The following is a 22,979-nucleotide window of genomic DNA, read 5'->3' as shown; positions in this document are numbered from 1 at the left end:
CTGTGTGTGTGTTTACCGTGGGGGGTAAGTCGTTCCCCCCGTTGTGCTGCTGTGTGTGTGTTTACCGTGGGGGGTAAGTCGTTCCCCCCTGTTGTGCTGCTGTGTGTGTTTAACCGTGGGGGGTAAGTCGTTCCCCCCTGTTGTGCTGCTGTGTGTGTGTTTAACCGTGGGGGGTAAGTCGTTCCCCCATGTTGTGCTGCTGTGTGTGTGTTTAACCGTGGGGGTAAGTCGTTCCCCCATGTTGTGCTGCTGTGTGTGTGTTTACCGTGGGGGGTAAGTCGTTCCCCCCTGTTGTGCTGCTGTGTGTGTTTAACCGTGGGGGTAAGTCGTTCCCCCCTGTTGTGCTGCTGTGTGTGTGTTTAACCGTGGGGGGTAAGTCGTTCCCCCCTGTTGTGCTGCTGTGTGTGTTTAACGGTGGGGGGTAAGTCGTTCTCCCCTGTTGTGCTGCTGTGTGTGTTTAACCGTGGGGGGTAAGTGGTTTCCCCCTGTTGTGCTGCTGTGTGTGTGTTTAACCGTGGGGGGTAAGTCGTTCCCCCCTGTTGTGCTGCTGTGTGTGTTTAACCGTGGGGGGTAAGTCGTTCCCCCATGTTGTGCTGCTGTGTGTGTGTTTAACCGTGGGGGGTAAGTGGTTCCCCCCTGTTGTGCTGCTGTGTGTGTTTAACTGTGGGGGGTAAGTCGTTCCCCCCTGTTGTGCTGCTGTGTGTGTTTAACCGTGGGAGGTAAGTCGTTCCCCCCTGTTGTGCTGCTGTGTGTGTTTAACCGTGGGGGGAAGTCGTTCCCCCATGTTGTGCTGCTGTGTGTGTGTGTTTAACCGTGGGGGGTAAGTGGTTCCCCCCTGTTGTGCTGCTGTGTGTGTTTAACCGTGGGGGGTAAGTGGTTCCCCCCTGTTGTACTGCTGTGTGTTTAACCGTGGGGGGTAAGTGGTTCCCCCCTGTTGTGCTGCTGTGCGTGTTTAACCGTGGGGAGAAGTCGTTCCCCCCTGTTGTGCTGCAGTGTGTGTTTAACCGTGGGGGGTAAGTGGTTCCCCCCTGTTGTGCTGCTGTGTGTGTTTAACCGTGGGGGGAAGTCGTTCCCCCATGTTGTGCTGCTGTGTGTGTTTAACCGTGGGGGGTAAGTGGTTCCCCCCTGTTGTGCTGCTGTGTGTGTTTAACCGTGAGGGATAGGTCGGCCCTGAGCTGTGTGAACTGTAGTGGAACTCCCACACCCCTCTGCTCTGTGACGCTGATGGGGATGACAGGCGCTGCAGGAGATCCCAGGGGGGAACGCACTTCTCTCCCCTGCCATCCTGTCCCTCCGCATGATCTGATCTTGTGCGATGTCTACTGATCATCACCATCAACACACTTGGCTTTTCTATCTCCTTCTTTCGATCTCTTTCTATTTCTCTCTCTCTCTCGTTCTCTCTGTCTCTCTGTCTCTCTGTCTCTGTCTCTGTCTCTGTCTCTGTCTCTGTCTCTGTCTCTGTCTCTGTCTCTCTCTCTCTCTCTCTCTGTCTCTCTCTCTCTCTCTCTCTCTCTCTCTCTCTCTCTCTCTCTCTCTCTCTCTCTCACACACAAATATCAACTCTAACACACCCAAGTGCCTTCAGTGAGGAGATAGGATGAGTGTATTTTTGCCATTGAGCAGAGAGGGTGATAGTGTAGGAAGGCTGGCTCCATGTGATGAGGAATGGAGAGCTCTCTCGTGTCTCATTCCAGGCAATGTATCTGAGGGCAGATACTGTCTTTTTATCTATGGACTGCCCCCCCATGGAATACAGAGCGATAGGAAGTGGAGATAAACAAACGGCAGACTCATGTGCTCGCCAGCTCTGTGATCACGACCTGGCAAAATAAATCATCTGTAGATGGTGTGAGGTTAATGACTCTGTGTGTGTGTCTGCGCGTCTTTGGCACGGGAGCCGGCGTTTCAAATCAACTCTGCCGTAATTCGATAGATTTATCGATCACTCACTTCCCCTGGGCCTGCCTGCTGTGGCTGTTGGGGCATTAGAAGAAGAACGTGGAGAGGCGTTCGTGGCTAAAGGGAGAGGACGGGAGGACAAGGTCTGATGGAGATTAGGTTAGAAGGGGAGACTATACTAGGATTTATCATTTTCCTCTCTTCATGTGTATCCCAAATGGCATCCTATTCCCTACATAGGGCACTACTTTAGACCATGGCCTGTAGAGCTCTGGTAAAAAGTAGTGCACTATGTAGGGAATAGGATGCAATTTGGGACAGAGCCTTCCTCGCCGTTGTTTGATGATTAATCGAAACCCATTAGTATGGCGCCCGGGACGGTGAATTCACTCTTAATTAGTTTCTTTTTTTATCCCCGGTTTCTCCTCTGCTTTGACATGGGGGGACGTATTATCTATAAAATGAGAGATTTGCACGCAGCTTATCTGATGCTCGCACTAGTTGCAGGCAGCTGGTGTATTATTGCTGTTCGGTGCAGTATCAGGAGGCTAAGCCGTTGTGGAACGGCATCTAGGGCTTTAGAATACATTACACGAGTGTGTGTACACACACAGGCGCAGAATCAAACACACACCACACACACACTAAGTGGACTCAGGAGAAGGGCTTTTAGAGGTGGTGTAGAGGTATGAGAGACCGATTGTGTCTCTAAGTTGATCTTTCAGAGGAGGGTGGTGTGTGTGCGTACGTGTGTATAGGAGAAACTGACAAAAGTATGGGAATAAGTTCAAGTGCCATCCAGTCTGCCCCTGTGTGGGAATAGGTTCAAGTGCCATCCAGTGTGCTCTCATCAGGTCTTTCTCCTCCCCCTCTTCCTCCCTCTCTCTTCCCCGTGTCGCTCTGCCACCACCATTAGCCAGAGGAAGATTACAGACCTGTCACTGGCTGCCATGACTTGTTTGTATTTTAATGAATCCCCCCTTGTTACTGTTTGTTAAAAAAGCTTTACAGAAAAGCAAACCTCCCACCGGTAATCTTTATGACCACATTCTGTGCAAATACTTAAACTGCTAATTAAAATGTCCAATGTGGCGATCGGACTGTGTGCCGTGTTTGCTTGACCTGAACCAGAGTATGTGAGCGGAGTTGATCTTGACTAGAACCAGAGTATGTGAGCGGAGTTGATCTTGACCTGAACCAGAGTATGTGAGCGGAGTTGATCTTGACCTGAACCAGAGTATGTGAGCGGAGTTGATCTTGACTAGAACCAGAGTATGTGAGCGGAGTTGATCTTGACTAGAACCAGAGTATGTGAGCGGAGTAGCTCTTGACCTGAACCAGAGTATGTGAGCGGAGTTGATCTTGACCTGAACCAGAGTATGTGAGCGGAGTTGATCTTGACTAGAACCAGAGTATGTGAGCGGAGTTGATCTTGACCTGAACCAGAGTATGTGAGCGGAGTTGATCTTGACCTGAACCAGAGTATGTGAGCGGAGTTGATCTTGACTAGAACCAGAGTATGTGAGCAGAGTTGATCTTGACTAGAACCAGAGTATGTGAGCGGAGTTGATCTTGACTAGAACCAGAGTATGTGAGCGGAGTTGATCTTGACTAGAACCAGAGTATGTGAGCGGAGTTGATCTTGACTAGAACCAGAGTATGTGAGCGGAGTTGATCTTGACCAGAACCAGAGTATGTGAGCGGAGTTGATCTTGACCAGAACCAGAGTATGTGAGCGGAGTTGATCTTGACCAGAACCAGAGTATGTGAGCGGAGTTGATCTTGACCAGAACCAGAGTATGTGAGCGGAGTTGAGCGGTTGGAAATCATCTCTCATGGAGCGTGCACTGCTCTGGCCCTCCATGTCCACTCCGCTAAAAACCGCTCCGCGCTCACAGGAAAAAAACTTGCTCTCCAAATTGACTCCATTCATTCAAATCACAATTTACCCAACACTGATCTGTTTTTGTGACTACCTGGACCTACCATTTGGTTTTGAAGTATTGAAACCAAACCAATAGATTTGAATGAAAAGTATTTGAATAAAAATGAAAAGGTGAATGTAAGAAGTGCACATCATTCAAATAGGCTACAAGTTATATTAAACAGCATATAAACACTCTAAATAGGTCAGGAGCCATACAGGGAACCTAGAAGGAACGAAAATGAATTATTTAGGCTATATTATTTCAGTTATTTCAAGGCTATAGCCTACATACATTGTGAAGCATTTGCGAGTGCGACACAATAAACTGGTAGGGAAATAAACCACTCAGTATTTAAACAACATTTTGTTGTATTAAATCATTATAGTCTATAAATTGTGCATATAGGCTGTGACTTACTTAGAATTAAATAGAAATTCAACTAAAAATGACTTATTAGTGCCTTTTGAATTCATTTGTGGAATTCATTTTTAGAAATGCGAGATTGGCCAGTCTGTGGCTTCAGGCCTATCCTCTCCTCACTTGCTACTGGGGATGCTAAACACCCTTTTGACCACGCTTGCCAGGCTGGGCAGATGTGCAGAGTTTTTTTAATTTTAATTTTATATATAGGTAGGCCTAAATAACCCAATCAAAACGTAACGCTCCTTGAACGTGGGAATATGCCAGGGCTATGGGGCCAAAATTAATTATGGCCTATTATATAGATACTAGAACAAAAAAGAACGAAATGTTTAAGAGATCAGATTTTTTTTTTAATAAATACTTTGCTACAATGACACACTTATCTACACACCTCGTTCCTTTCTTTTAGCATGTGCACGTAGTAAGTACACCATCATGCTTTCGGGATAAGTGTCTTTTCAGATTCCACAATGATTCTTTAGTTGTGGACACTACATTACCCCACTCTCGGTCCTCATCTTTGTAAGTTACCTTGATTTAGCACCTGTGTGTTTTATCAGTTTCTTTATGAAAATATTTAGCGAACTCCGTGACGGTAGCTAAAGCAAGGGGCTATAGCAGGACTCAAGTAGACTACAAATGCATGCTGGGCCGGGCATGCCCTGAGCTCGTGAAGTGAGCGCTACTGGAGCGAAATTGGAGCAGGCAAGAAGCGACGCTCCAGCCTTTGGGAATACTTGGTGTGTAATGTTTATGTCCAATGGCTGATGAGCATATATACAGTGCATTCGGAAAGTATTCAGACCCCTTGACTTTTTCCACATTTTGTTACGTTACAGCCTTACTCTAAAATAGATAAAATAACAATTTTTACTCATCAATCTACACACAATACCCCATAATGACAAAGCAAAAACAGTTTAAAAAAAAAACATTTTAGCGAAAAAAAGAAAGAAAAAAAAGATACCTTATTTACATAAGTATACAGACCCTTTGCTATGAGACTCGAAATTGAGCTCCGGTGCATCCTGTTTCCATTGATCATCCTTGAGATGTTTCTACAACTTGATTGGAGTCCACCTGTGGTAAATTCAATTGATTGGACATGATTTGGAAAGGCACACACCTGTCTATATAAGGTCCCACAGTTGACAGTGCATGTCAGAGCAAAAACCAAGCCAGGAATTGTCCGTAGAGCTCCGAGACAGGATTGTGTCGAGGCACAGATCTGGGGAAGGGTACCAAAAAATGTCTGCAACATTGCAGGTCCCCAAGAACACAGTGGCCTCCATCATTCTTAAATGGAAGAAGTTTGGAACCACCAAGACTCTTCCTAGAGTTGGCCGCCTGGGCAAACTAACCAATCGGGGGAGAAGGGCCTTGGTCAGGGAGGTGACCAAGAAGCCGATGGTCACTCTGACAGAGCTCCAGAGTTCTTCTGTGGAGATGGGCAAACCTTCCACAAGGACAATCATCTCTGCAGCACTCCACTAATCAGGCCTTTATGGTAGAGTGGCCAGACGGAAGCCACTCCTCAGTAAAAGGCACATGACAGCCCGCTTGGAGTTTGCCAAAAGGCACCTAAAGGACTCTCAGAGCATGAGAAACAAGATTATCTGGTCTGATGAAACCAATGCTTTCACGTCTGGAGGAAACCTGGTAGGGTGGTGGTGGTGGCAGCATCATGCTGTGAGGATGTGTTTCAGCGGCAGGGACTGGGAGACTAGTCAGGATCGAGGGAAAGATGAACGGAGCAAAGTACAGAGAGATCCTTGATGAAACCTGCTCCAGAGCGCTCAGGACCTCAGACTGGGGCGATGGTTCACCTTCCAACAGGACAACGACCCTAAGCACACAGCCAAGACAACGCAGGAGTGGCTTCGGGACAAGTCTCTGAATGTCATTGAGTGGCCCAGCCAAAGCCCGGACTTGAATCCGATCTAACATCTCTGGAGAGACCTGAAAATAGCTATGCAGCGACGCTCCCCATCCAACCTGACAGCGCTTGAGAGGATCTGCAGAGAAGAATGGGAGAAACTCCCCAAATACAGGTCTGCCAAGCTTGTAGAGTCATACCCAAGAAGATTAGAGGCTGTAATTGCTGCCAAAGGTGCTTCAACAACGTACTGAGTAAAGGCTCTGAATACTTATGTTTTTACTATGTCATTATGGGGTATTGTGTGTAGATTGATGAGGGAAAAAAACATTTAAATCCATTTTAGAATAAGGCTGTAACGGTACAAAATATGGAAAAAGTCAAGGGGTCTGAATACTTTCCGAATGCACCGTGTGTATATGTATGTACAGTGGGGAGAACAAGTATTTGATACACTGCCGATTTTGCAGGTTTTCCTACTTACAAAGCATGTAGAGGTCTGTAATTTTTATCATATGTACACTTCAACTGTGAGCGACGGAATCTAAAACAAAAGTCCAGAAAATCACATTGTATGATTTTTAAGTAATTAATTTGCATTTTATTGCATGACATAAGTATTTGATACATCAGAAAAGCAGAACTTTCATATTTGGTACAGAAAACTTTGTTTGCAATTACAGAGATCATACGTTTCCAGTAGGTCTTGACCAGGTTTGCACACACTGCAGCAGGGATTTTGGCCCACTCCTCCATACAGACCTTCTCCAGATCCTTCAGGTTTCGGGGCTGTCGCTGGGCAATACGGACTTTCAGCTCCCTCCAAAGATTTTCTATTGGGTTCAGGTCTGGAGACTGGCTAGGCCACTCCAAGACCTTGAGATGCTTCTTACGGAGCCACTCCTTAGTTGCCCTGGCTGTGTGTTTCGGGTCGTTGTCATGCTGGAAGACCCAGCCACGACCCATCTTCAATGCTCTTACTGAGGGAAGGTTGTTGTTGGCCAAGATCTCGTGATACATGGCCCCATCCATCCTCCCCTCAATACGGTGCAGTCGTCCTGTCCACTTTGCAGAAAAGCATCCCCAAATCATTATGTTTCCACCTCCATGCTTCACGGTTGGGATGGTGTTCTTGGGGTTGTACTCATCCTTCTTCTTCCTCCAAACACGGCGAGTGGAGTTTAGACCAAAAAGCTCTATTTTTGTCTCATCAGACCACATGACCTTCTCCCATTCCTCCTCTGGATCATCCAGATGGTCATTGGCAAACTTCAGACGGGCCTGGACATGCGCTGGCTTGAGCAGGGGGACCTTGCGTGCGCTGCAGGATTTTAATCCATGAAGGCGTAGTGTGTTACTAATGGTTTTCTTTGAGACTGTGGTCCCAGCTCTCTTCAGGTCATTGACCAGGTCCTGCCGTGTAGTTCTGGGCTGATCCCTCACCTTCCTCATGATCATTGATGCCCCACGAGGTGAGATCTTGCATGGAGCCCCAGACCAAGGGTGATTGACTGTCATCTTGAACTTCTTCCATTTTCTAATAATTGCGCCAACAGTTGTTGCCTTCTCACCAAGCTGCTTGCCTATTGTCCTGTAGCCCATCCCAGCCTTGTGCAGGTCTACAATTTTATCCCTGATGTCCTTACACAGCTCTCTGGTCTTGGCCAATGTGGAGAGGTTGGAGTCTGTTTGATTGAGTGTGTGGACAGGTGTCTTTTATACAGGTAACAAGTTCAAACAGGTGCAGTTAATACAGGTAATGAGTGGAGAACAGGAGGGCTTCTTAAAGAAAAACTAACAGGTCTGTGAGAGCCGGAATTCTTACTGGTTGGTAGGTGATCAAATACTTATGTCATGCAATAAAATGCAAATTAATTACTTAAAAATCATACAATGTGATCTTCTGGATTTTTGTTTTAGATTCCGTCTCTCACAGTTGAAGTGTACCTATGATAAAAATTACAGACCTCTACATGCTTTGTAAGTAGGAAAACCTGCAATATCGGCAGTGTATCAAATACTTGTTCTCCCCACTGTATGTATGTATGTATGTATGTATGTATGTATGTATGTATGTATGTATGTATGTATGTATGTATGTATGTATGTATGTATGTATGTATGTATGTATGTATGTATGTATGTATGTATGTATGTATGTATGTATGTATGTATGTATGTATGTATGTATGTATGTATGTATGTATGTATGTATGTATGTATGTATGTATGTATGTATGTATGTATGTATGTATGTATGTATGTATGTATGTATGTATGTATGTATGTATGTATGTATGTATGTATGTATGTATGTATGTATGTATGTATGTATGTATGTATGTATGTATGTATGTATGTATGTATGTATGTATGTATGTATGTATGTATGTATGTATGTATGTATGTATGTATGTATGTATGTATGTATGTATGTATGTATGTATGTATGTATGTATGTATGTATGTATGTATGTATGTATGTATGTATGTATGTATGTATGTATGTATGTATGTATGTATGTATGTATGTATGTATGTATGTATGTATGTATGTATGTATGTATGTTGTATGTATGTATGTATGTATGTATGTATGTATGTATGTATGTATGTATGTATGTATGTATGTATGTATGTATGTATGTATGTATGTATGTATGTATGTATGTATGTATGTATGTATGTATGTATGTATGTATGTATGTATGTATGTATGTATGTATGTATGTATGTATGTATGTATGTATGTATGTATGTATGTATGTATGTATGTATGTATGTATGTATGTATGTATGTATGTATGTATGTATGTATGTATGTATGTATGTATGTATGTATGTATGTATGTATGTATGTATGTATGTATGTATGTATGTATGTATGTATGTATGTATGTATGTATGTATGTATGTATGTATGTATGTATGTATGTATGTATGTATGTATGTATGTATGTATGTATGTTGTATGTATGTATGTATGTATGTATGTATGTATGTATGTATGTATGTATGTATGTATGTATGTATGTATGTATGTATGTATGTATGTATGTATGTATGTATGTATGTATGTATGTATGTATGTATGTATGTATGTATGTATGTATGTATGTATGTATGTATGTATGTATGTATGTATGTATGTATGTATGTATGTATGTATGTATGTATGTATGTATGTATGTATGTATGTATGTATGTATGTATGTATGTATGTATGTATGTATGTATGTATGTATGTATGTATGTATGTATGTATGTATGTATGTATGTATGTATGTATGTATGTATGTATGTATGTATGTATGTATGTATGTATGTTATGTATGTATGTATGTATGTATGTATGTATGTATGTATGTATGTATGTATGTATGTATGTATGTATGTATGTATGTATGTATGTATGTATGTATGTATGTATGTATGTATGTATGTATGTATGTATGTATGTATGTATGTATGTATGTTTATGTATGTATGTATGTATGTATGTATGTATGTATGTATGTATGTATGTATGTATGTATGTATGTATGTATGTATGTATGTATGTATGTATGTATGTATGTATGTATGTATGTATGTATGTATGTATGTATGTATGTATGTATGTATGTATGTATGTATGTATGTATGTATGTATGTATGTATGTATGTATGTATGTATGTATGTATGTATGTATGTATGTATGTATGTATGTATGTATGTATGTATGTATGTATGTATGTATGTATTGTGATGTCACGAGAGGCTGTGTCCTGGAGGGACGTTACATCCCCCTGAGATGGCTGCAAACCCAGACAGCTATGGCTCCATCTGCTGGTATGGTCGGGAACTCCACCCCTCTATGGCCAATCTTCCCACGCAGCTGAAACAAATGAGGAGCTGATGAGCTGAAGGTTTGGAAGGGAAGAGACACAGTCTCCAACCTGGGCTCTCTGGAGGACAAGAGTGCTGCACGTCCACTTCCATGAGGAATATAAGGATTTGGAGATACTTACCTTTGGGAAATACTCACCTTTGGATATATGCACCTGTGGAAATACGTGAGAGACATTTGGAAGGACTTTTTGCTGGGTTGGCCACTAGCTGCAACGTGACTACAGTAAGGCTGGGGAAAAGTTATCTGAGCGAGGGAGAATTATGATTTTGGATGTGGAAGAGACATCCCTGAACTGTTAACCCTTAAAGAGCCACAAGAGAACAGAATTTTGTTATATTTTCGTTAATTTCCCAAGACCTATAATAAAATCCTTGTTTTGTTTGAACCTTGTCTCCTTGCACTACTTGAGCAATCCCGCTGAAAGCTGTGTAGCCTCTCGTGACGTCACAGTATGTATGTATGTATGTATGTATGTATGTATGTATGTATGTATGTTTTTTATTTTTTTTATTTTTTGCTAAACAGGTGGGCCTCAAAACAGGTTGCCACTGCATATAGGCCCAATATAGGCTGTATCTCAATCAATAAAACAAATATTACTTACTAAGTTGGGAGCACCAGTGCTACTAATGAGAAATGTTAATTTAGAGCTCTGATGAGGCCACAGATGGTTACAGGCAGAAGTCATTACAGGGAGTTGGCTGCTAGCCTCTCTAAGCAGTGAGTCAGTACACCTGGCCAATCCTCTATACACCTGGATGGGGCACCACCATAGACATATTCTGTGTTTATAGGCTCGGCCTACATCATAGGGGCCAGTGATTCAGAGACCTGTTCAATATGTTAGAGAGGCAGACCAATATCCAAAAGGTTGCTGGTTCATATCCTGGTAATGGCATTGAAAAGTGGGAGATGATCTGACAATCTCAAGGAAGGCTGCTGGTGTAAAATCCCAGGTTCCATCCATCCAGTCAGTCAGTCTACTGTCCCAGTGTGAGACACAATCCTCAGAGCAAAGGGCTGTAAACTTGTCAAAGACAGTTTAGGGGATTGGATGGGGGTCGTTGGGTGTAATTCCATGGAACAGTGTGATGGGTCAGAATTGCACACATTCTTTACTCAATTAATCCTTCAGCCAGGTTGTTATTCCGTTGGCAAGCGAGAGAGACTGAGAGCTTATGTGGTTTACAGTCGTTCCCATGGCACCGATGTGATTCGTCACCCAGGCAACGCCCCCCATCCCATCGTTACTATTCTTTAACTGGATTCCACTGTATTAGTGGGGCCTGTAATATGGGCCCTATAAAGGTCACAATAATTATATGTAAACGTGTTACGCCGAGGCGGCCCACTTCCCTAAAGAGCGATCAAGGCCGTTAAAGAGACAAACTATCAGCAGGCTCCCTGTTAACCTCAGGCTCGTTACACACTGGAAATACTCAATACTATTTACTAGGCTGCCCTTGTTTCTCTGCCTCTGCCAGACACAGTGGACAGCTGGGATTTAGGCTGATTCAGCTATATGTTGTGTTCTGCCACTGCATTAGCCAACCTCATCTGACTGACTGATCATCGTTTACTGTTCGTGTTTGTGTGTGTGTGTGCGCGTGTGCAAGAGTGACATTTATGGACTCTGTCACTCAGGCCAAATGAAACTTTTAATAATGGGATGGTGATTGTCATACTAACAATGGAGGTCAGAGTAACGTAGTGTTTGTGTGGGAATTTAAGAGAGCCGTTGATTATGCCTAGAATATCTTTAGAAGGGGAATGTGTTGTGTTGGTGTGGCGCTAATTCACATCCTGTGCTGCGTTTTTCGGACATAATGTCCGAGATAATGTGTGCGTATTGTGTTTTTCTAACCTGGTGTGTGTGTGTGTGTGTTGCAGACCTGCGAGAGATAGTGTTTGTCATCCAGAGCCAGAGTAACTCATTCCACGTGAGTCGGGCGGAGAGACAGAGAGCAGACCTGTTACGACAGACTCAGAGCCTCACACAGGTACCTTAGAGATACACACACAGCATATGTTTTACTATCCTTTTGGGGACTTTTCAATTGATTTGCATTCAAAATCCTATTTTCCCTAACCGGTAACCCTAATTCTAACCCTAAACCTAACCCCTAAGCCTAAAATAGCTTTTGTCCTTGTTGGGACCTGGGAAATGTGGATTTCCGGTACCCACGTGGATAGTAATACACACACACACACACACACACACACACACACACACAGGTTTTTAGAAAAACAACAGCATCCTTTAACTTCAACCATCTTCTCTAAGCAATATGGTTCATGGCCACAAACAGCTGTTACTTACCTACTTATTCCTCTTCGCTTCCTGTGGAGCATATAGCCGTCATAGCTGTTACTCTTTTGGAATAATTAGTGTGGAAAACCATCAGCTTAGTGTAAACGAGTCAAGTTCAACTCTTCATGTTGAAAAAACCCCATCCGTGCCATTGAATTGCTAGCTTTTCTGTGACGCTTCCGGCTAAAGTGTTTCAAGAGGGTGGTCAGGTGTGTTTGCGAGACAGAGGATGCAAGATGAAATAGCAGTGCGGGCTTGTGAGCAAGAAAGCTAGACTTTTAAATTAATTAAATAAAGCCATTGAGAGTGGTTACATTTCTCCAGCCCCATCCCTCAGCTGTTTACCAACACAGTGGCGGGGTTTTTGCTTTGTTGTTGTTTGAACTGCAGATTGTTCCTTTAATACAGTGTTATAAAACCTAATTAACAAGGGGAGTTTATGAGTTCTGTGCAGGTACTGCAGACAACCAAGGAAATAAATGATACGTCTTTTCACAACAAACTTAATCAGCATCAATTAACCATGAAAGAGGCACCAGTGCAGTCCATGCTCGTTGCCACATGGTGTCAGCATTGCTTTTGATATGATGGAAAGGATCATTGTCTCAGATCGCAGCCCCCATCTGAGAGGTAGAGGAAACTAGGTACTGGTAGTGTTGTCCAGTAGTGCAATGAAATAAAGTAAATCACCATGGTTGCCTTTATTAAACAGACTGTTGTATTCTGTCAGCATTTATGCCAAATCAAAATGATCCTATTGTCTCAATCCTGTTCACCTTTTTTTGTTCTCCCTTTATTTTAGAAAGATAGAGGAAGAAAATATTTAGACCAAATGTCATGGGATGATAAAACATAATATTTGTTGTAGCAAATATAATGTGATATGTTATATATTTGGTTTTGTTTTGTCTTTTCAGCTTCTTTTTTTTTTAAGTAGGAGGGACCACATCTGAAGGGGGAGCAGAATTTAACACCATACACCAGGGCTGCCCAACCCTCTTCCTGGAGATCTACCATCCTGTGGGTTTTCAGTCCAACCCTAATTTAACACACCTGATTCTACTTATTAGCTGCTCAACAAGACCTTAACTAGCGGAATCAGATATGCTAAATTAGGGTTGGACTGAAAACCTACAGGACAGTAGATCTCCAGGAAGAGGGTTGGGCAGCCCTGCAGTACAGGACCATTTTGATCTTGAATACATTTTTGGGAAAACTGTGCCCTGGATTGAAAACACTCAGGCATTCAGTATGTAAATCAGCTGCACTCAATGAGAACATCATTTTCATTTCAAGATGACCTCAGCTAGTCCTTCAATTCTTTAAACCTGTCCTGTTCTCAGATGTCACCTAGTTAGAACCAGCATTACATCCGTCCATTTAGCTGAACACTGGAGCATATACTAACCCATACATTTGACCACATATTAGAGTTACCTACCATTTAGTTGCCTCTTGCAGGGATGGTGAAGGAGTAGGTCGCTCAACATGTCTTGAAAGCTGTGTGTGCGTGAGTGTGTGTGCGTGAGTGTGTGTGCGTGAGTGTGTGTGCGTGAGTGTGTGTGCGTGAGTGTGTGTGCGTGTGTGTGTGTGTGTGTGTGTGTGTGTGTGTGTGTGTGTGTGTGTATATTTTGAAGTGATATCTTCAAGATTGTTTTTCTGGATATTGCATAAGTAATTTAACCCAATCTCAGTTCAAGTTAGTTACAGTGGGGGAAAAAAGTATTTAGTCAGCCACCAATTGTGCAAGTTCTCCCACTTAAAAAGATGAGAGATGCCTGTAATTTTCATCATAGGTACACGTCAACTATGACAGACAAATTGAAAAAAAAAAATCCAGAAAATCACATTGTAGGATTTTTAATGAATTTATTTGCAAATTATGGTGGAAAATAAGTATTTGGTCACCTACAAACAAGCAAGATTTCTGGCTCTCATAGACCTGTAACTTCTCGTTACCTGTATTAATGGCACCTGTTTGAACTTGTTATCAGTATAAAAGACACCTGTCCACAACCTCAAACAGTCACACTCCAAACTCCACTATGGCCAAGACCAAAGAGCTGTCAAAGGACACCAGAAACAAAATTGTAGACCTGCACCAGGCTGGGAAGACTGAATCTGCAATAGGTAAGCAGCTTGGTTTGAAGAAATCAACTGTGGGAGCAATTATTAGGAAATGGAAGACATACAAGACCACTGATAATCTCCCTCGATCTGGGGCTCCACGCAAGATCTCACCCCGTGGGGTCAAAATGATCACAAGAACGGTGAGCAAAAATCCCAGAACCACACGGGGAGACCTAGTGAATGACCTGCAGAGAGCTGGGACCAAAGTAACAAAGCTTACCATCAGTAACACACTATGCCGCCAGGGACTCAAATCCTGCAGTGCCAGATGTGTCCCCCTGCTTAAGCCAGTACATGTCCAGGCCCGTCTGAAGTTTGCTAGAGTGCATTTGGATGATCCAGAATAGGATTGGGAGAATGTCATATGGTCAGATGAAACCAAAATAGAACTTTTTGGTAAAAACTCAACTCGTCGTGTTTGGAGGACAAAGAATGCTCAGTTGCATCCAAAGAACACCATACCTACTGTGAAGCATGGGGGTGGAAACATCATGCTTTGGGGCTGTTTTTCTGCAAAAGGACCAGGACGACTGATCCGTGTAAAGGAAAGAATGAATGGGGACATGTATCGTGAGATTTTGAGTGAAAACCTCCTTCCATCAGCAAGGGCATTGAAGATGAAACGTGGCTGGGTCTTTCAGCATGACAATGATCCCAAACACACCGCCCGGGCAACGAAGGAGTGGCTTCGTAAGAAGCATTTCAAGGTCCTGGAGTGGCCTAGCCAGTCTCCAGATCTCAACCCCATAGAACATCTTTGGAGGGAGTTGAAAGTCTGTTGCCCAGCGACAGCCCCAAAACATCACTGCTCTAGAGGAGATCTGCATGGAGGAATGGGGCAAAATACCAGCAACAGTGTGTGAAAACCTTGTGAAAACTTACAGAAAACGTTTGACCTGTGTCATTGCCAACAAAGGGTATATAACAAAGTATTGAGAAACTTTTGTTATTGACCAAATACTTATTTTCCACCATAATTTCCTTGTATGTCTTTGCAAGGTCAGTAGAGACGATCCAATCGCTGATTACTTGTTTTGTACACTCATGCACTTCGTCACCACAAACAACTTCAATGATGGCAGTCTCAGACTAAAGTATGTAGCGAACGACAGAGCAGTGGAATAATTTAGTGTGAGTTGTCAGGCTACAGGGGTCCCTCAGCAATCGACAAAACAAACTATAATATATAATCACACAGTGATTGGATGTGATCTGAACTGTAATATATCTGGCTGGCCTCCCTGTGTTGTCTCAATGTCCCCTTGGACCTGGATGTCATATAGGGGTTATACACTGAGTATACAAAACATTAAGAACATCTGCTCATTCCATGACATAGACTGACCAGGTGAATCCAGGTGAAAGCTATGATCCCTTATTAATGTCACATCAGTGTAGATGAAGGGAAGGAGACAGGTTAAAGAAGGATTTTTAAGCCTTGAGACAAAAAACACCTGGATTGTGTATGTGTGCCATTCAGAGGGTGAATGCTGTTGAAAAAACATTCCAGGTAAAGCTGGTTGAGAGAATGCTAAGAGTGTGCAAAGCTGTCATCAAGGCAAAGGGTGGCTACTTTGAAGAATCTCAAATATAAAATACATTTCGATTTGTTTAACACTTTTATGATAAGTGTACTATATTACGTATTGGATCACTAAAAATACAATTTTTACATTACCATGTAGTTTACCAATAAAATGGTCTGATGGTGATATACTCGGAATACATATCCCGAAAGAAAGAAATGATCCCACTCCAATAAATGTTAATAGAAAGTTAGCAAAAATAGATAAGATCTTGCTACCATTGAAAGGTCAATACCTGTCAATTTGTGGGAAAATCACCCTGATTAACTCTTTAGTAATATCCCAGTTTACCTATTTGCTTATGGTCTTGCCTACATCTAGTGAACAGTTTTTTAATTTATATGAGAAAAAAATATTCCATTTTATTTGGAACGGCAAGCCAGACAAAATTAAACTGGCCTATTTATATAATGAATATGAATTTGGAGGGCAGAATTTATTAAATATTAAACATTAGACCTCTCACTAAAGGCTTCAGTCATACAAAAGTTATACTTACATCTGAACTGGTTCTCTAGCAAATTAGTAAGAATGTCTCACCATATGTTCAAGAATGGCCTTTTTCCCTTTATTCAGATTACAACCTCTCACTTTCAATTTCATCCACCAGAAACGACAGAACAAATAATACAAACAATATTGTGGTTAAACTCAAATATACTAATTGATAGAAAACCATTATTTTATTTAAAATGTTTTTAAAAGGTATAATCTTCGTAAATGATATCATAGGTAGGACTGGTGGAGTTATGTCGCACATGCAGCTAACAAAAACATATGGAAATGTCTGCTCTACCCAAAATTACAACCAAATAATTGCAGCATTACAGCAAAAATGGAAGAGGAAAGTGGAAGGGGGAAAAAGGAAGGAACTTGTCTGTCGGCCCTGAATTGAAGACCATAATTGGTTAAAGAAAATTGTGATAAATAAAAAAGTGTACCAGTTTCATTTAAGGACCAAAAAATGGACAGCCGTGGCATATACATTACAAAATAGTTGGGAAGAGATTTTTGACGTACCGATTCCATGGCACATGATACGCAAAACGACGCCGGATTCAAAACTTAAGATTTTTCAATTTAAATTATTATTATACAAAATTCTTGCAACCAATAGAATGTTATTTATATGGGGGATACAATCTTCCCAGCTCTGCAGATTTTGCTGCGAAGAGACAGAATCATTATATCATTTGTTTTGATACTGTCCATATGTAGCTTGTTTTTGGTCACAGGTCCAGGAATGGCTGAAGAATTGCGATATTTAGCTGGAGCTAACCCTGCAGATAGCACTACTGGGTGATCTGAAAAGTCATAGTCAATATATAAAATAATATAATAATAATTTTCGCAAAAATGTTTATTTTCAATTTACAATCTGTAAAAACAATGAGAATGGAAAGGTTCAGAACTTTTGTGAAACATCACAGCACAGTTGAAAAATATATGGCAAATAGAAATCCAATATGGATGGTGTTAAGAAATGGATGGGAGGGGTTGAATGGAGCTGAAGGTTGGGACAAATAACAACTAACAACAACAAGATAACTAATGTAAAAGGTTTGTGTATGTGTGCCATTCAGAGGGTGAATGCTGTTGGAAAAACATTGCAGGTAAAGCTGGTTGAGAGAATGCCAAGATTGTGCAAAGCTGTCATCAAGGCAAAGGGTGGCTATTTGAAGAATCTAAAATATAAAATATATTTTGATTTGTTTAACAATTTTTTGGGGTTACTACATGATTCCATATGTGTTATTTATTTCATAGTTTGATGTCTTCACTATTATTCTACAATGTAAAACATTTTTAAAATAAAGAAAAAGCCTTGAATGAGTAGGTGTGTCCAAACATAGTGTGTATATATATATATATATATATATATATATATATATATATATATATATATATATTTTGAAAGAAGAAAAACAACTTCTTTTAAAAATACTTCCTTGGTTACACTGCTCTTAAATTGAGACTTCCTTGGTTACTCTGCTCTTAAATTGAGACTTCCTTGGTTACTCTGCTCTTAAATTGAGACTTCCTTGGTTACTCTGCTCTTAAATTGAGACTTCCTTGGTTACTCTGCTCTTAAGTTGAGGCTTCCTTGGTTACTCTGCTCTGAAGTCAAGACTTCTTTAGGTTACTGCTGTAAAGTAAAGATTTCCAGAGGTCCCACTGCTGTAAAGTAGCAAGGGTTTCCCTGTCTGGCTTGACTCTAACACTCTTTCTCTTTTCAGACACCCCCTCCAGTCCTGCTCCTCCACAGTCTGACAGACAATGAGGGAGACTGGAGCATCCTTCCTCTGCTGCCTTAGTAAGTGCTCGGGCCTGTCAGCTCTCAAAAGAGCAGCCATTACCCACGTTCACAAAGATTCCATCTTTTAATTCCCATCTATACAGGACAGTAGGGATAAAACGATTCACCGATATGCATTGGTCCCCAGTTAAAATGTTTAAGATGTGAGTGCATTGGTCCCGGTTAAAATGTTTAAGTTATGAGTGGATGGTCTGCGGGACCCCAAACCGATCCAAATGTAGCCATGCATCGGTGGCAGGTAGCTTAGTGGTTAAGAGTGTTGTGCCAGTAACCGAAAGGTCGCTGGTTCTAATCCCCGAGCCGACTAGGTGAAAAATCTGTCGATGTGCCCTTGAGCAAGGCACTTAACCCTAATTGCTCCTGTAAGTCGCTCTGGATAAGAGCGTCTGCTAAATGACTAAAAATGTTTAAAAAATCGGTCAGAAAATCAATTCAAACATTACGAATCACCGGTTCACTTTTTTTGTTGGCTCAAATTACTTTCTTTCTACCTTCCGAAAATACCGCTCATATTTTGTGACAACTGCGGCCTGTCCTTCAGTGTCGAACTAAGAATGTATATATGTTGACAGTCATTGATCTGCAAGTAATTTTGCATGCCAAACAACCCCAGGCAATATCAGTAGCCTATTTAAACTGCGCGCTGTGTGCAGCTTCGTGACGCTGACCAACAAGAGGTAGGCCTATTCCTGATCTACTCGTCACTTTCAGCATTCAAATGTTTGTCAAATGGCGTAATATTAGGCTTTGTTCGTTAAATGACAACCAATGTAATTTGCTAGGTAATTTTTATCAAATGCGTTGTTGAAAAAGCATATGGCTGTCTCCACCTGCTAGGGTCAGGCAAAAAAAAAGAGGTGGGAAATCATTTCTAACTTTTCTAACCATTTTTCCCCATATATCCTTGTTGAGGTTTATTTGAAAGTGTTGTTTATTTTGTGCAGCATGATATACTACAAGGTCAATACACAAAATACTTAATTAGTTTGAATGTTAGAAGGTATTTCTCCCATTGGATAACAGGATTAGCTACCATACCATGTTACCTGTAGCCGTCACCTTAAGCCCTGTTCTGCCTTTTGCTAGCCTGGGTGCCAATCTGTTTCTGCTTTCTTGCTAGCACCTTATTGAATTTTCATGCCAAACAATGACTACAATGATGGAGTAGGCAAGAGCACAAACAGATCTGGGACCAGGCTAGCCTTTTGCTACAATGAGGTCAAAACGAATAGGTCATATCATGAATGTGTCCACTGGTTCAATAAGCTGTATAAAGGTCTGGTGACCCTGACGGTGTTTCTGCCTCCTTAGCTTCTCATCGTTGTTTGGGAAGAACTCGTCCTGGTTGGTGTTTCTGGAAGAGGAGACTAACGTCAAGGTGACCAAGCTGCTCCAGGCCCTCAGGAAGTTTGACAGGAGAAAAGTAAGTGACCTACAGATTTAGGATTGTAATAATAATATCTCTACGTAGTGACCACTCTGTGTGTGTCAGTCTGTCTTGTCGTGGAAATTCTAATAAAAAATGAAGACAAACAAGGTCAATCACCAATCAGGATATTACTTTATTCAAAATGTATTAATAAGGTAGTAAATGAGGCTGGTCGACCGAACACTCTTGAGTGTTGGGCCGAGAGCTCCGACATACAGACAATACAAATATATTTTATAGCAAAGATACACCCTCTCAGTCTACATGACAAACAGCAGATGTGTGGAATAGGTCAAAAAATGCAGGCTCAGTCAGACCAGAGACATCTCCCTCTCACACACCATTAATCATGAAATGGAATGTGGCTGTTGGTTTTATCACCCAGTCATCCCTAAATCAATTGCCAGCTCCAGATACCCCTATCTCGAGTAAATCCCATGTCCTTGACCACACGCCTAGACTAGCTGCAGGGAGCTGGAGTAGAAACCATCCCTTTACAAAAACACAGCATTAGTAGAACAGTATAGAATTGTTAACTATTAATATTAAACAAAGCAGGTAAACATGTTACATGTTAATTTTTCTCTCACAGTCACTCTCTCACTCTCTCTCTCTTTAGAAGTGAAACCTTTGCTTCGAAAAAATTAACTCCAGTACACTGGCATTCTTGTATGTGCCACAGTGTGTTTAATGGATCGCAAACAAATGTTTTGGTCCAAATGAATCTTGTTTTACCTTTACTTGGTACCGTAATCACAGTACTTCACTTCTCCTTGGCCAACGACTGACCACCAGCCTTCTATCTCAGCAGCTGTAATAGAGTCAGTGGGTTGGACCTAGTCTCGGAAACTCAGACCCTAGGCAACAGCAGTGACTAGGGTCTGGGATTAATGACGGACTCTTTTAGTATCTTCGAAAAGGAAAAGAAAATGGTTACAGGTATGGTCCTCTTCAGCAGAATACCGTCTCTGAAATACTAACCCTGGTTATGGTAAAATAAAAATGAGTATTGGAGATAGTTTTTCATCCCAATTTTTAGCATTGGGTTGGATCCTGTATCTGGGCCCATATAAGCCTAGTCTCTAGACAGACAGGTTGCTTCCGGCAATATACCAATGCTCCACCTTAACACGTCTGTAGAAGTTCCAGCATCAGTTGGGGCAGAGAGGACGAGTCGGGAATCGCGTCACCGGTAACGTCACTTACGGATCAGCATGTTGCCATTGCTCAGGGGTGGGCAACTCCAGTCCTCGGGGGCCCAAGCTAACACACTTGACTCCATTAATCAACTTCAGTTTAGAATGCAATGAATTTAATTAGCTGTGTTTGCTAGGCATGGGGGAAAAGTGTGACAACACTCTGGCATTACAGGACTGGAGTTGCCAATCCCTGCCCTAGCTAAACATGATCACAATTCTTGCCCACATTTTAAGTGGCGCTTACCCAAACTTGTGATTTGTTGGGAGAGTTGTCTGTCTGAAGAGGAATTTTTTGAAATGTCAGAGAGAGCCGACATCCACCCCAGACCTTGTGCTGTTGCCTAGCTTATGCTGCTCCATGGTCTGGGATATCTGCTCCAAGGTCTGGGATATCTGCTCCAAGTTCTGGGATATCTGCTCCAAGGTCTGGGATATCTGCTCCAAGGTCTGGGATATCTGCTCCAAGGTCTGGGATATCTGCTCCAAGGTCTGGGATATCTGCTCCAAGGTCTGGGATATCTGCTCCAAGGTCTGGGATATCCGAGACTAATATAGGCCTGCAGTCCAACCAGCCTGTAAAGCATTAGCCACCCCGCTCGCCGGAGGCCCATTGATGATAATGATGTATTTTAGCGGCAGCACAGATGCAGGCAGGGTTTGGTTTTGCATTGTGCCTTATTAAGGTGTTATCAACCATTTTACTCTGAGCTCGTCTCCAGAGCCGCTCTCTCTCTGAGGTTCAGGATCCAGGTGTTGCAGGTTGATTAGCGAGTTGTTTTAAACCACGAACACAGAATGCCAATAGAAAAGGTTTTGTCCTCCACAGTGTTATTGAGTTAATATTAATTTTGTTTTGAAAAAGTGGATTGTGAGGATAAAACCCGATAACGACAGTTGATACTGTCGTTATCATCCAACGGCCATCCTGATTAGTACATCCCGATACCGTCCAATGAACAACATCAAACTAATTACACCTTCCTGTGGTACACCAGACCTTAACAGAGAACAGAGGTTCAAGTTATTCTTACTCTGAAAAACGATGCATAATGAATAAGTGAACCTTCCATCCTGCTAGCCGGGACAGCCTGGAACCTGTAAGGGATTCCAATTCCAAGTGAGAAATAGAATTAGTTATAATCTCATCACACAAATCAAATCAAATTGTATTTGTCACATGCGCCGAATACAACAGGTGTAGACCTTACCGTGAAATGCTTACTTACAAGCCCTTAACCAACAATGCAGTTTTAAGAACATATAGTTAAGAAAATATTTACTAAATAAACTAACGTAAAATAAAAAAATTCAAGAAGAATAACACAATAAAATACCAATAATGAGGCTATATACAGGGGGTACTGGTACACACAGCACAGCACTATATCAGGGATGAGGAGAGGATGCAGGCTGTCTTATGACTCACTTTAGTACATCACACTGTATATGTGACTTCATTTAGGCTCAATTCGAGTCAGTATTCTTTACCATGGTCAAAGTCCCAGAATAGTTTTGGGTACTTTAAAAACAACTACTACTACTATAACTGGTAGACTTCCCACAGAGATACTGTATGCTTCCATTTATCCTAATAAAAGAAGTGTATGCATGCAATCAGTAGTTTGTTAACAAAGACCTACGTACGTTTGCCTGCCATGTCGAATTGGGAATCATGTTTGCTCTTTTTATTAAATGTATTTCTGCAACGTTTATGATGTTTCACCTCAATGAATACAGCCCAGACGTGTGGCGCGTTAGCAGCTATGTCATCGTGATGTCACATCCATCCCTCAGGAGTGGTTCCTGGGTAAACCTCTCCATGATGAGGAGTCAACCATCATCCACCACTACGCCTTTGCAGAGAACCCCTCCATCTTTAAATACCCAGACTTCTCTGCTGCCTGGGCCCTTAGCATCCCTCTGCTTGACAGGTCAGATCCTAATCTATATCTCACTTCCTTTAACTCATGTTGTCTCCATCTACC

At 41.9% G+C, this 22,979-nt stretch overlaps 1 protein-coding gene across 1 annotated transcript in view; it reads left to right on the top strand.

Moving 5' to 3' along the window:
• Positions 1-22,979, top strand: part of LOC121568431 (beta-1,3-glucosyltransferase) — a 136,904-nt gene that overhangs the window by 73,531 nt on the left and 40,394 nt on the right. Inside the window, exons 5-8 of the mRNA XM_041878970.2 lie at positions 11,913-12,022; positions 18,287-18,363; positions 19,678-19,789; positions 22,789-22,925. Coding sequence (XP_041734904.2) covers positions 11,913-12,022; positions 18,287-18,363; positions 19,678-19,789; positions 22,789-22,925 — 436 coding nt within the window. The remainder of the gene's footprint in view (positions 1-11,912; positions 12,023-18,286; positions 18,364-19,677; positions 19,790-22,788; positions 22,926-22,979) is intronic.

Source organism: Coregonus clupeaformis, chromosome 6, assembly GCF_020615455.1.
Source record: "Coregonus clupeaformis isolate EN_2021a chromosome 6, ASM2061545v1, whole genome shotgun sequence".
Taxonomy (NCBI): Eukaryota; Metazoa; Chordata; class Actinopteri; order Salmoniformes; family Salmonidae; genus Coregonus; species Coregonus clupeaformis.
The sequence above is the reverse complement of the archived record's forward strand: the minus strand, read 5'-3'. Positions and strand labels throughout refer to the sequence as shown.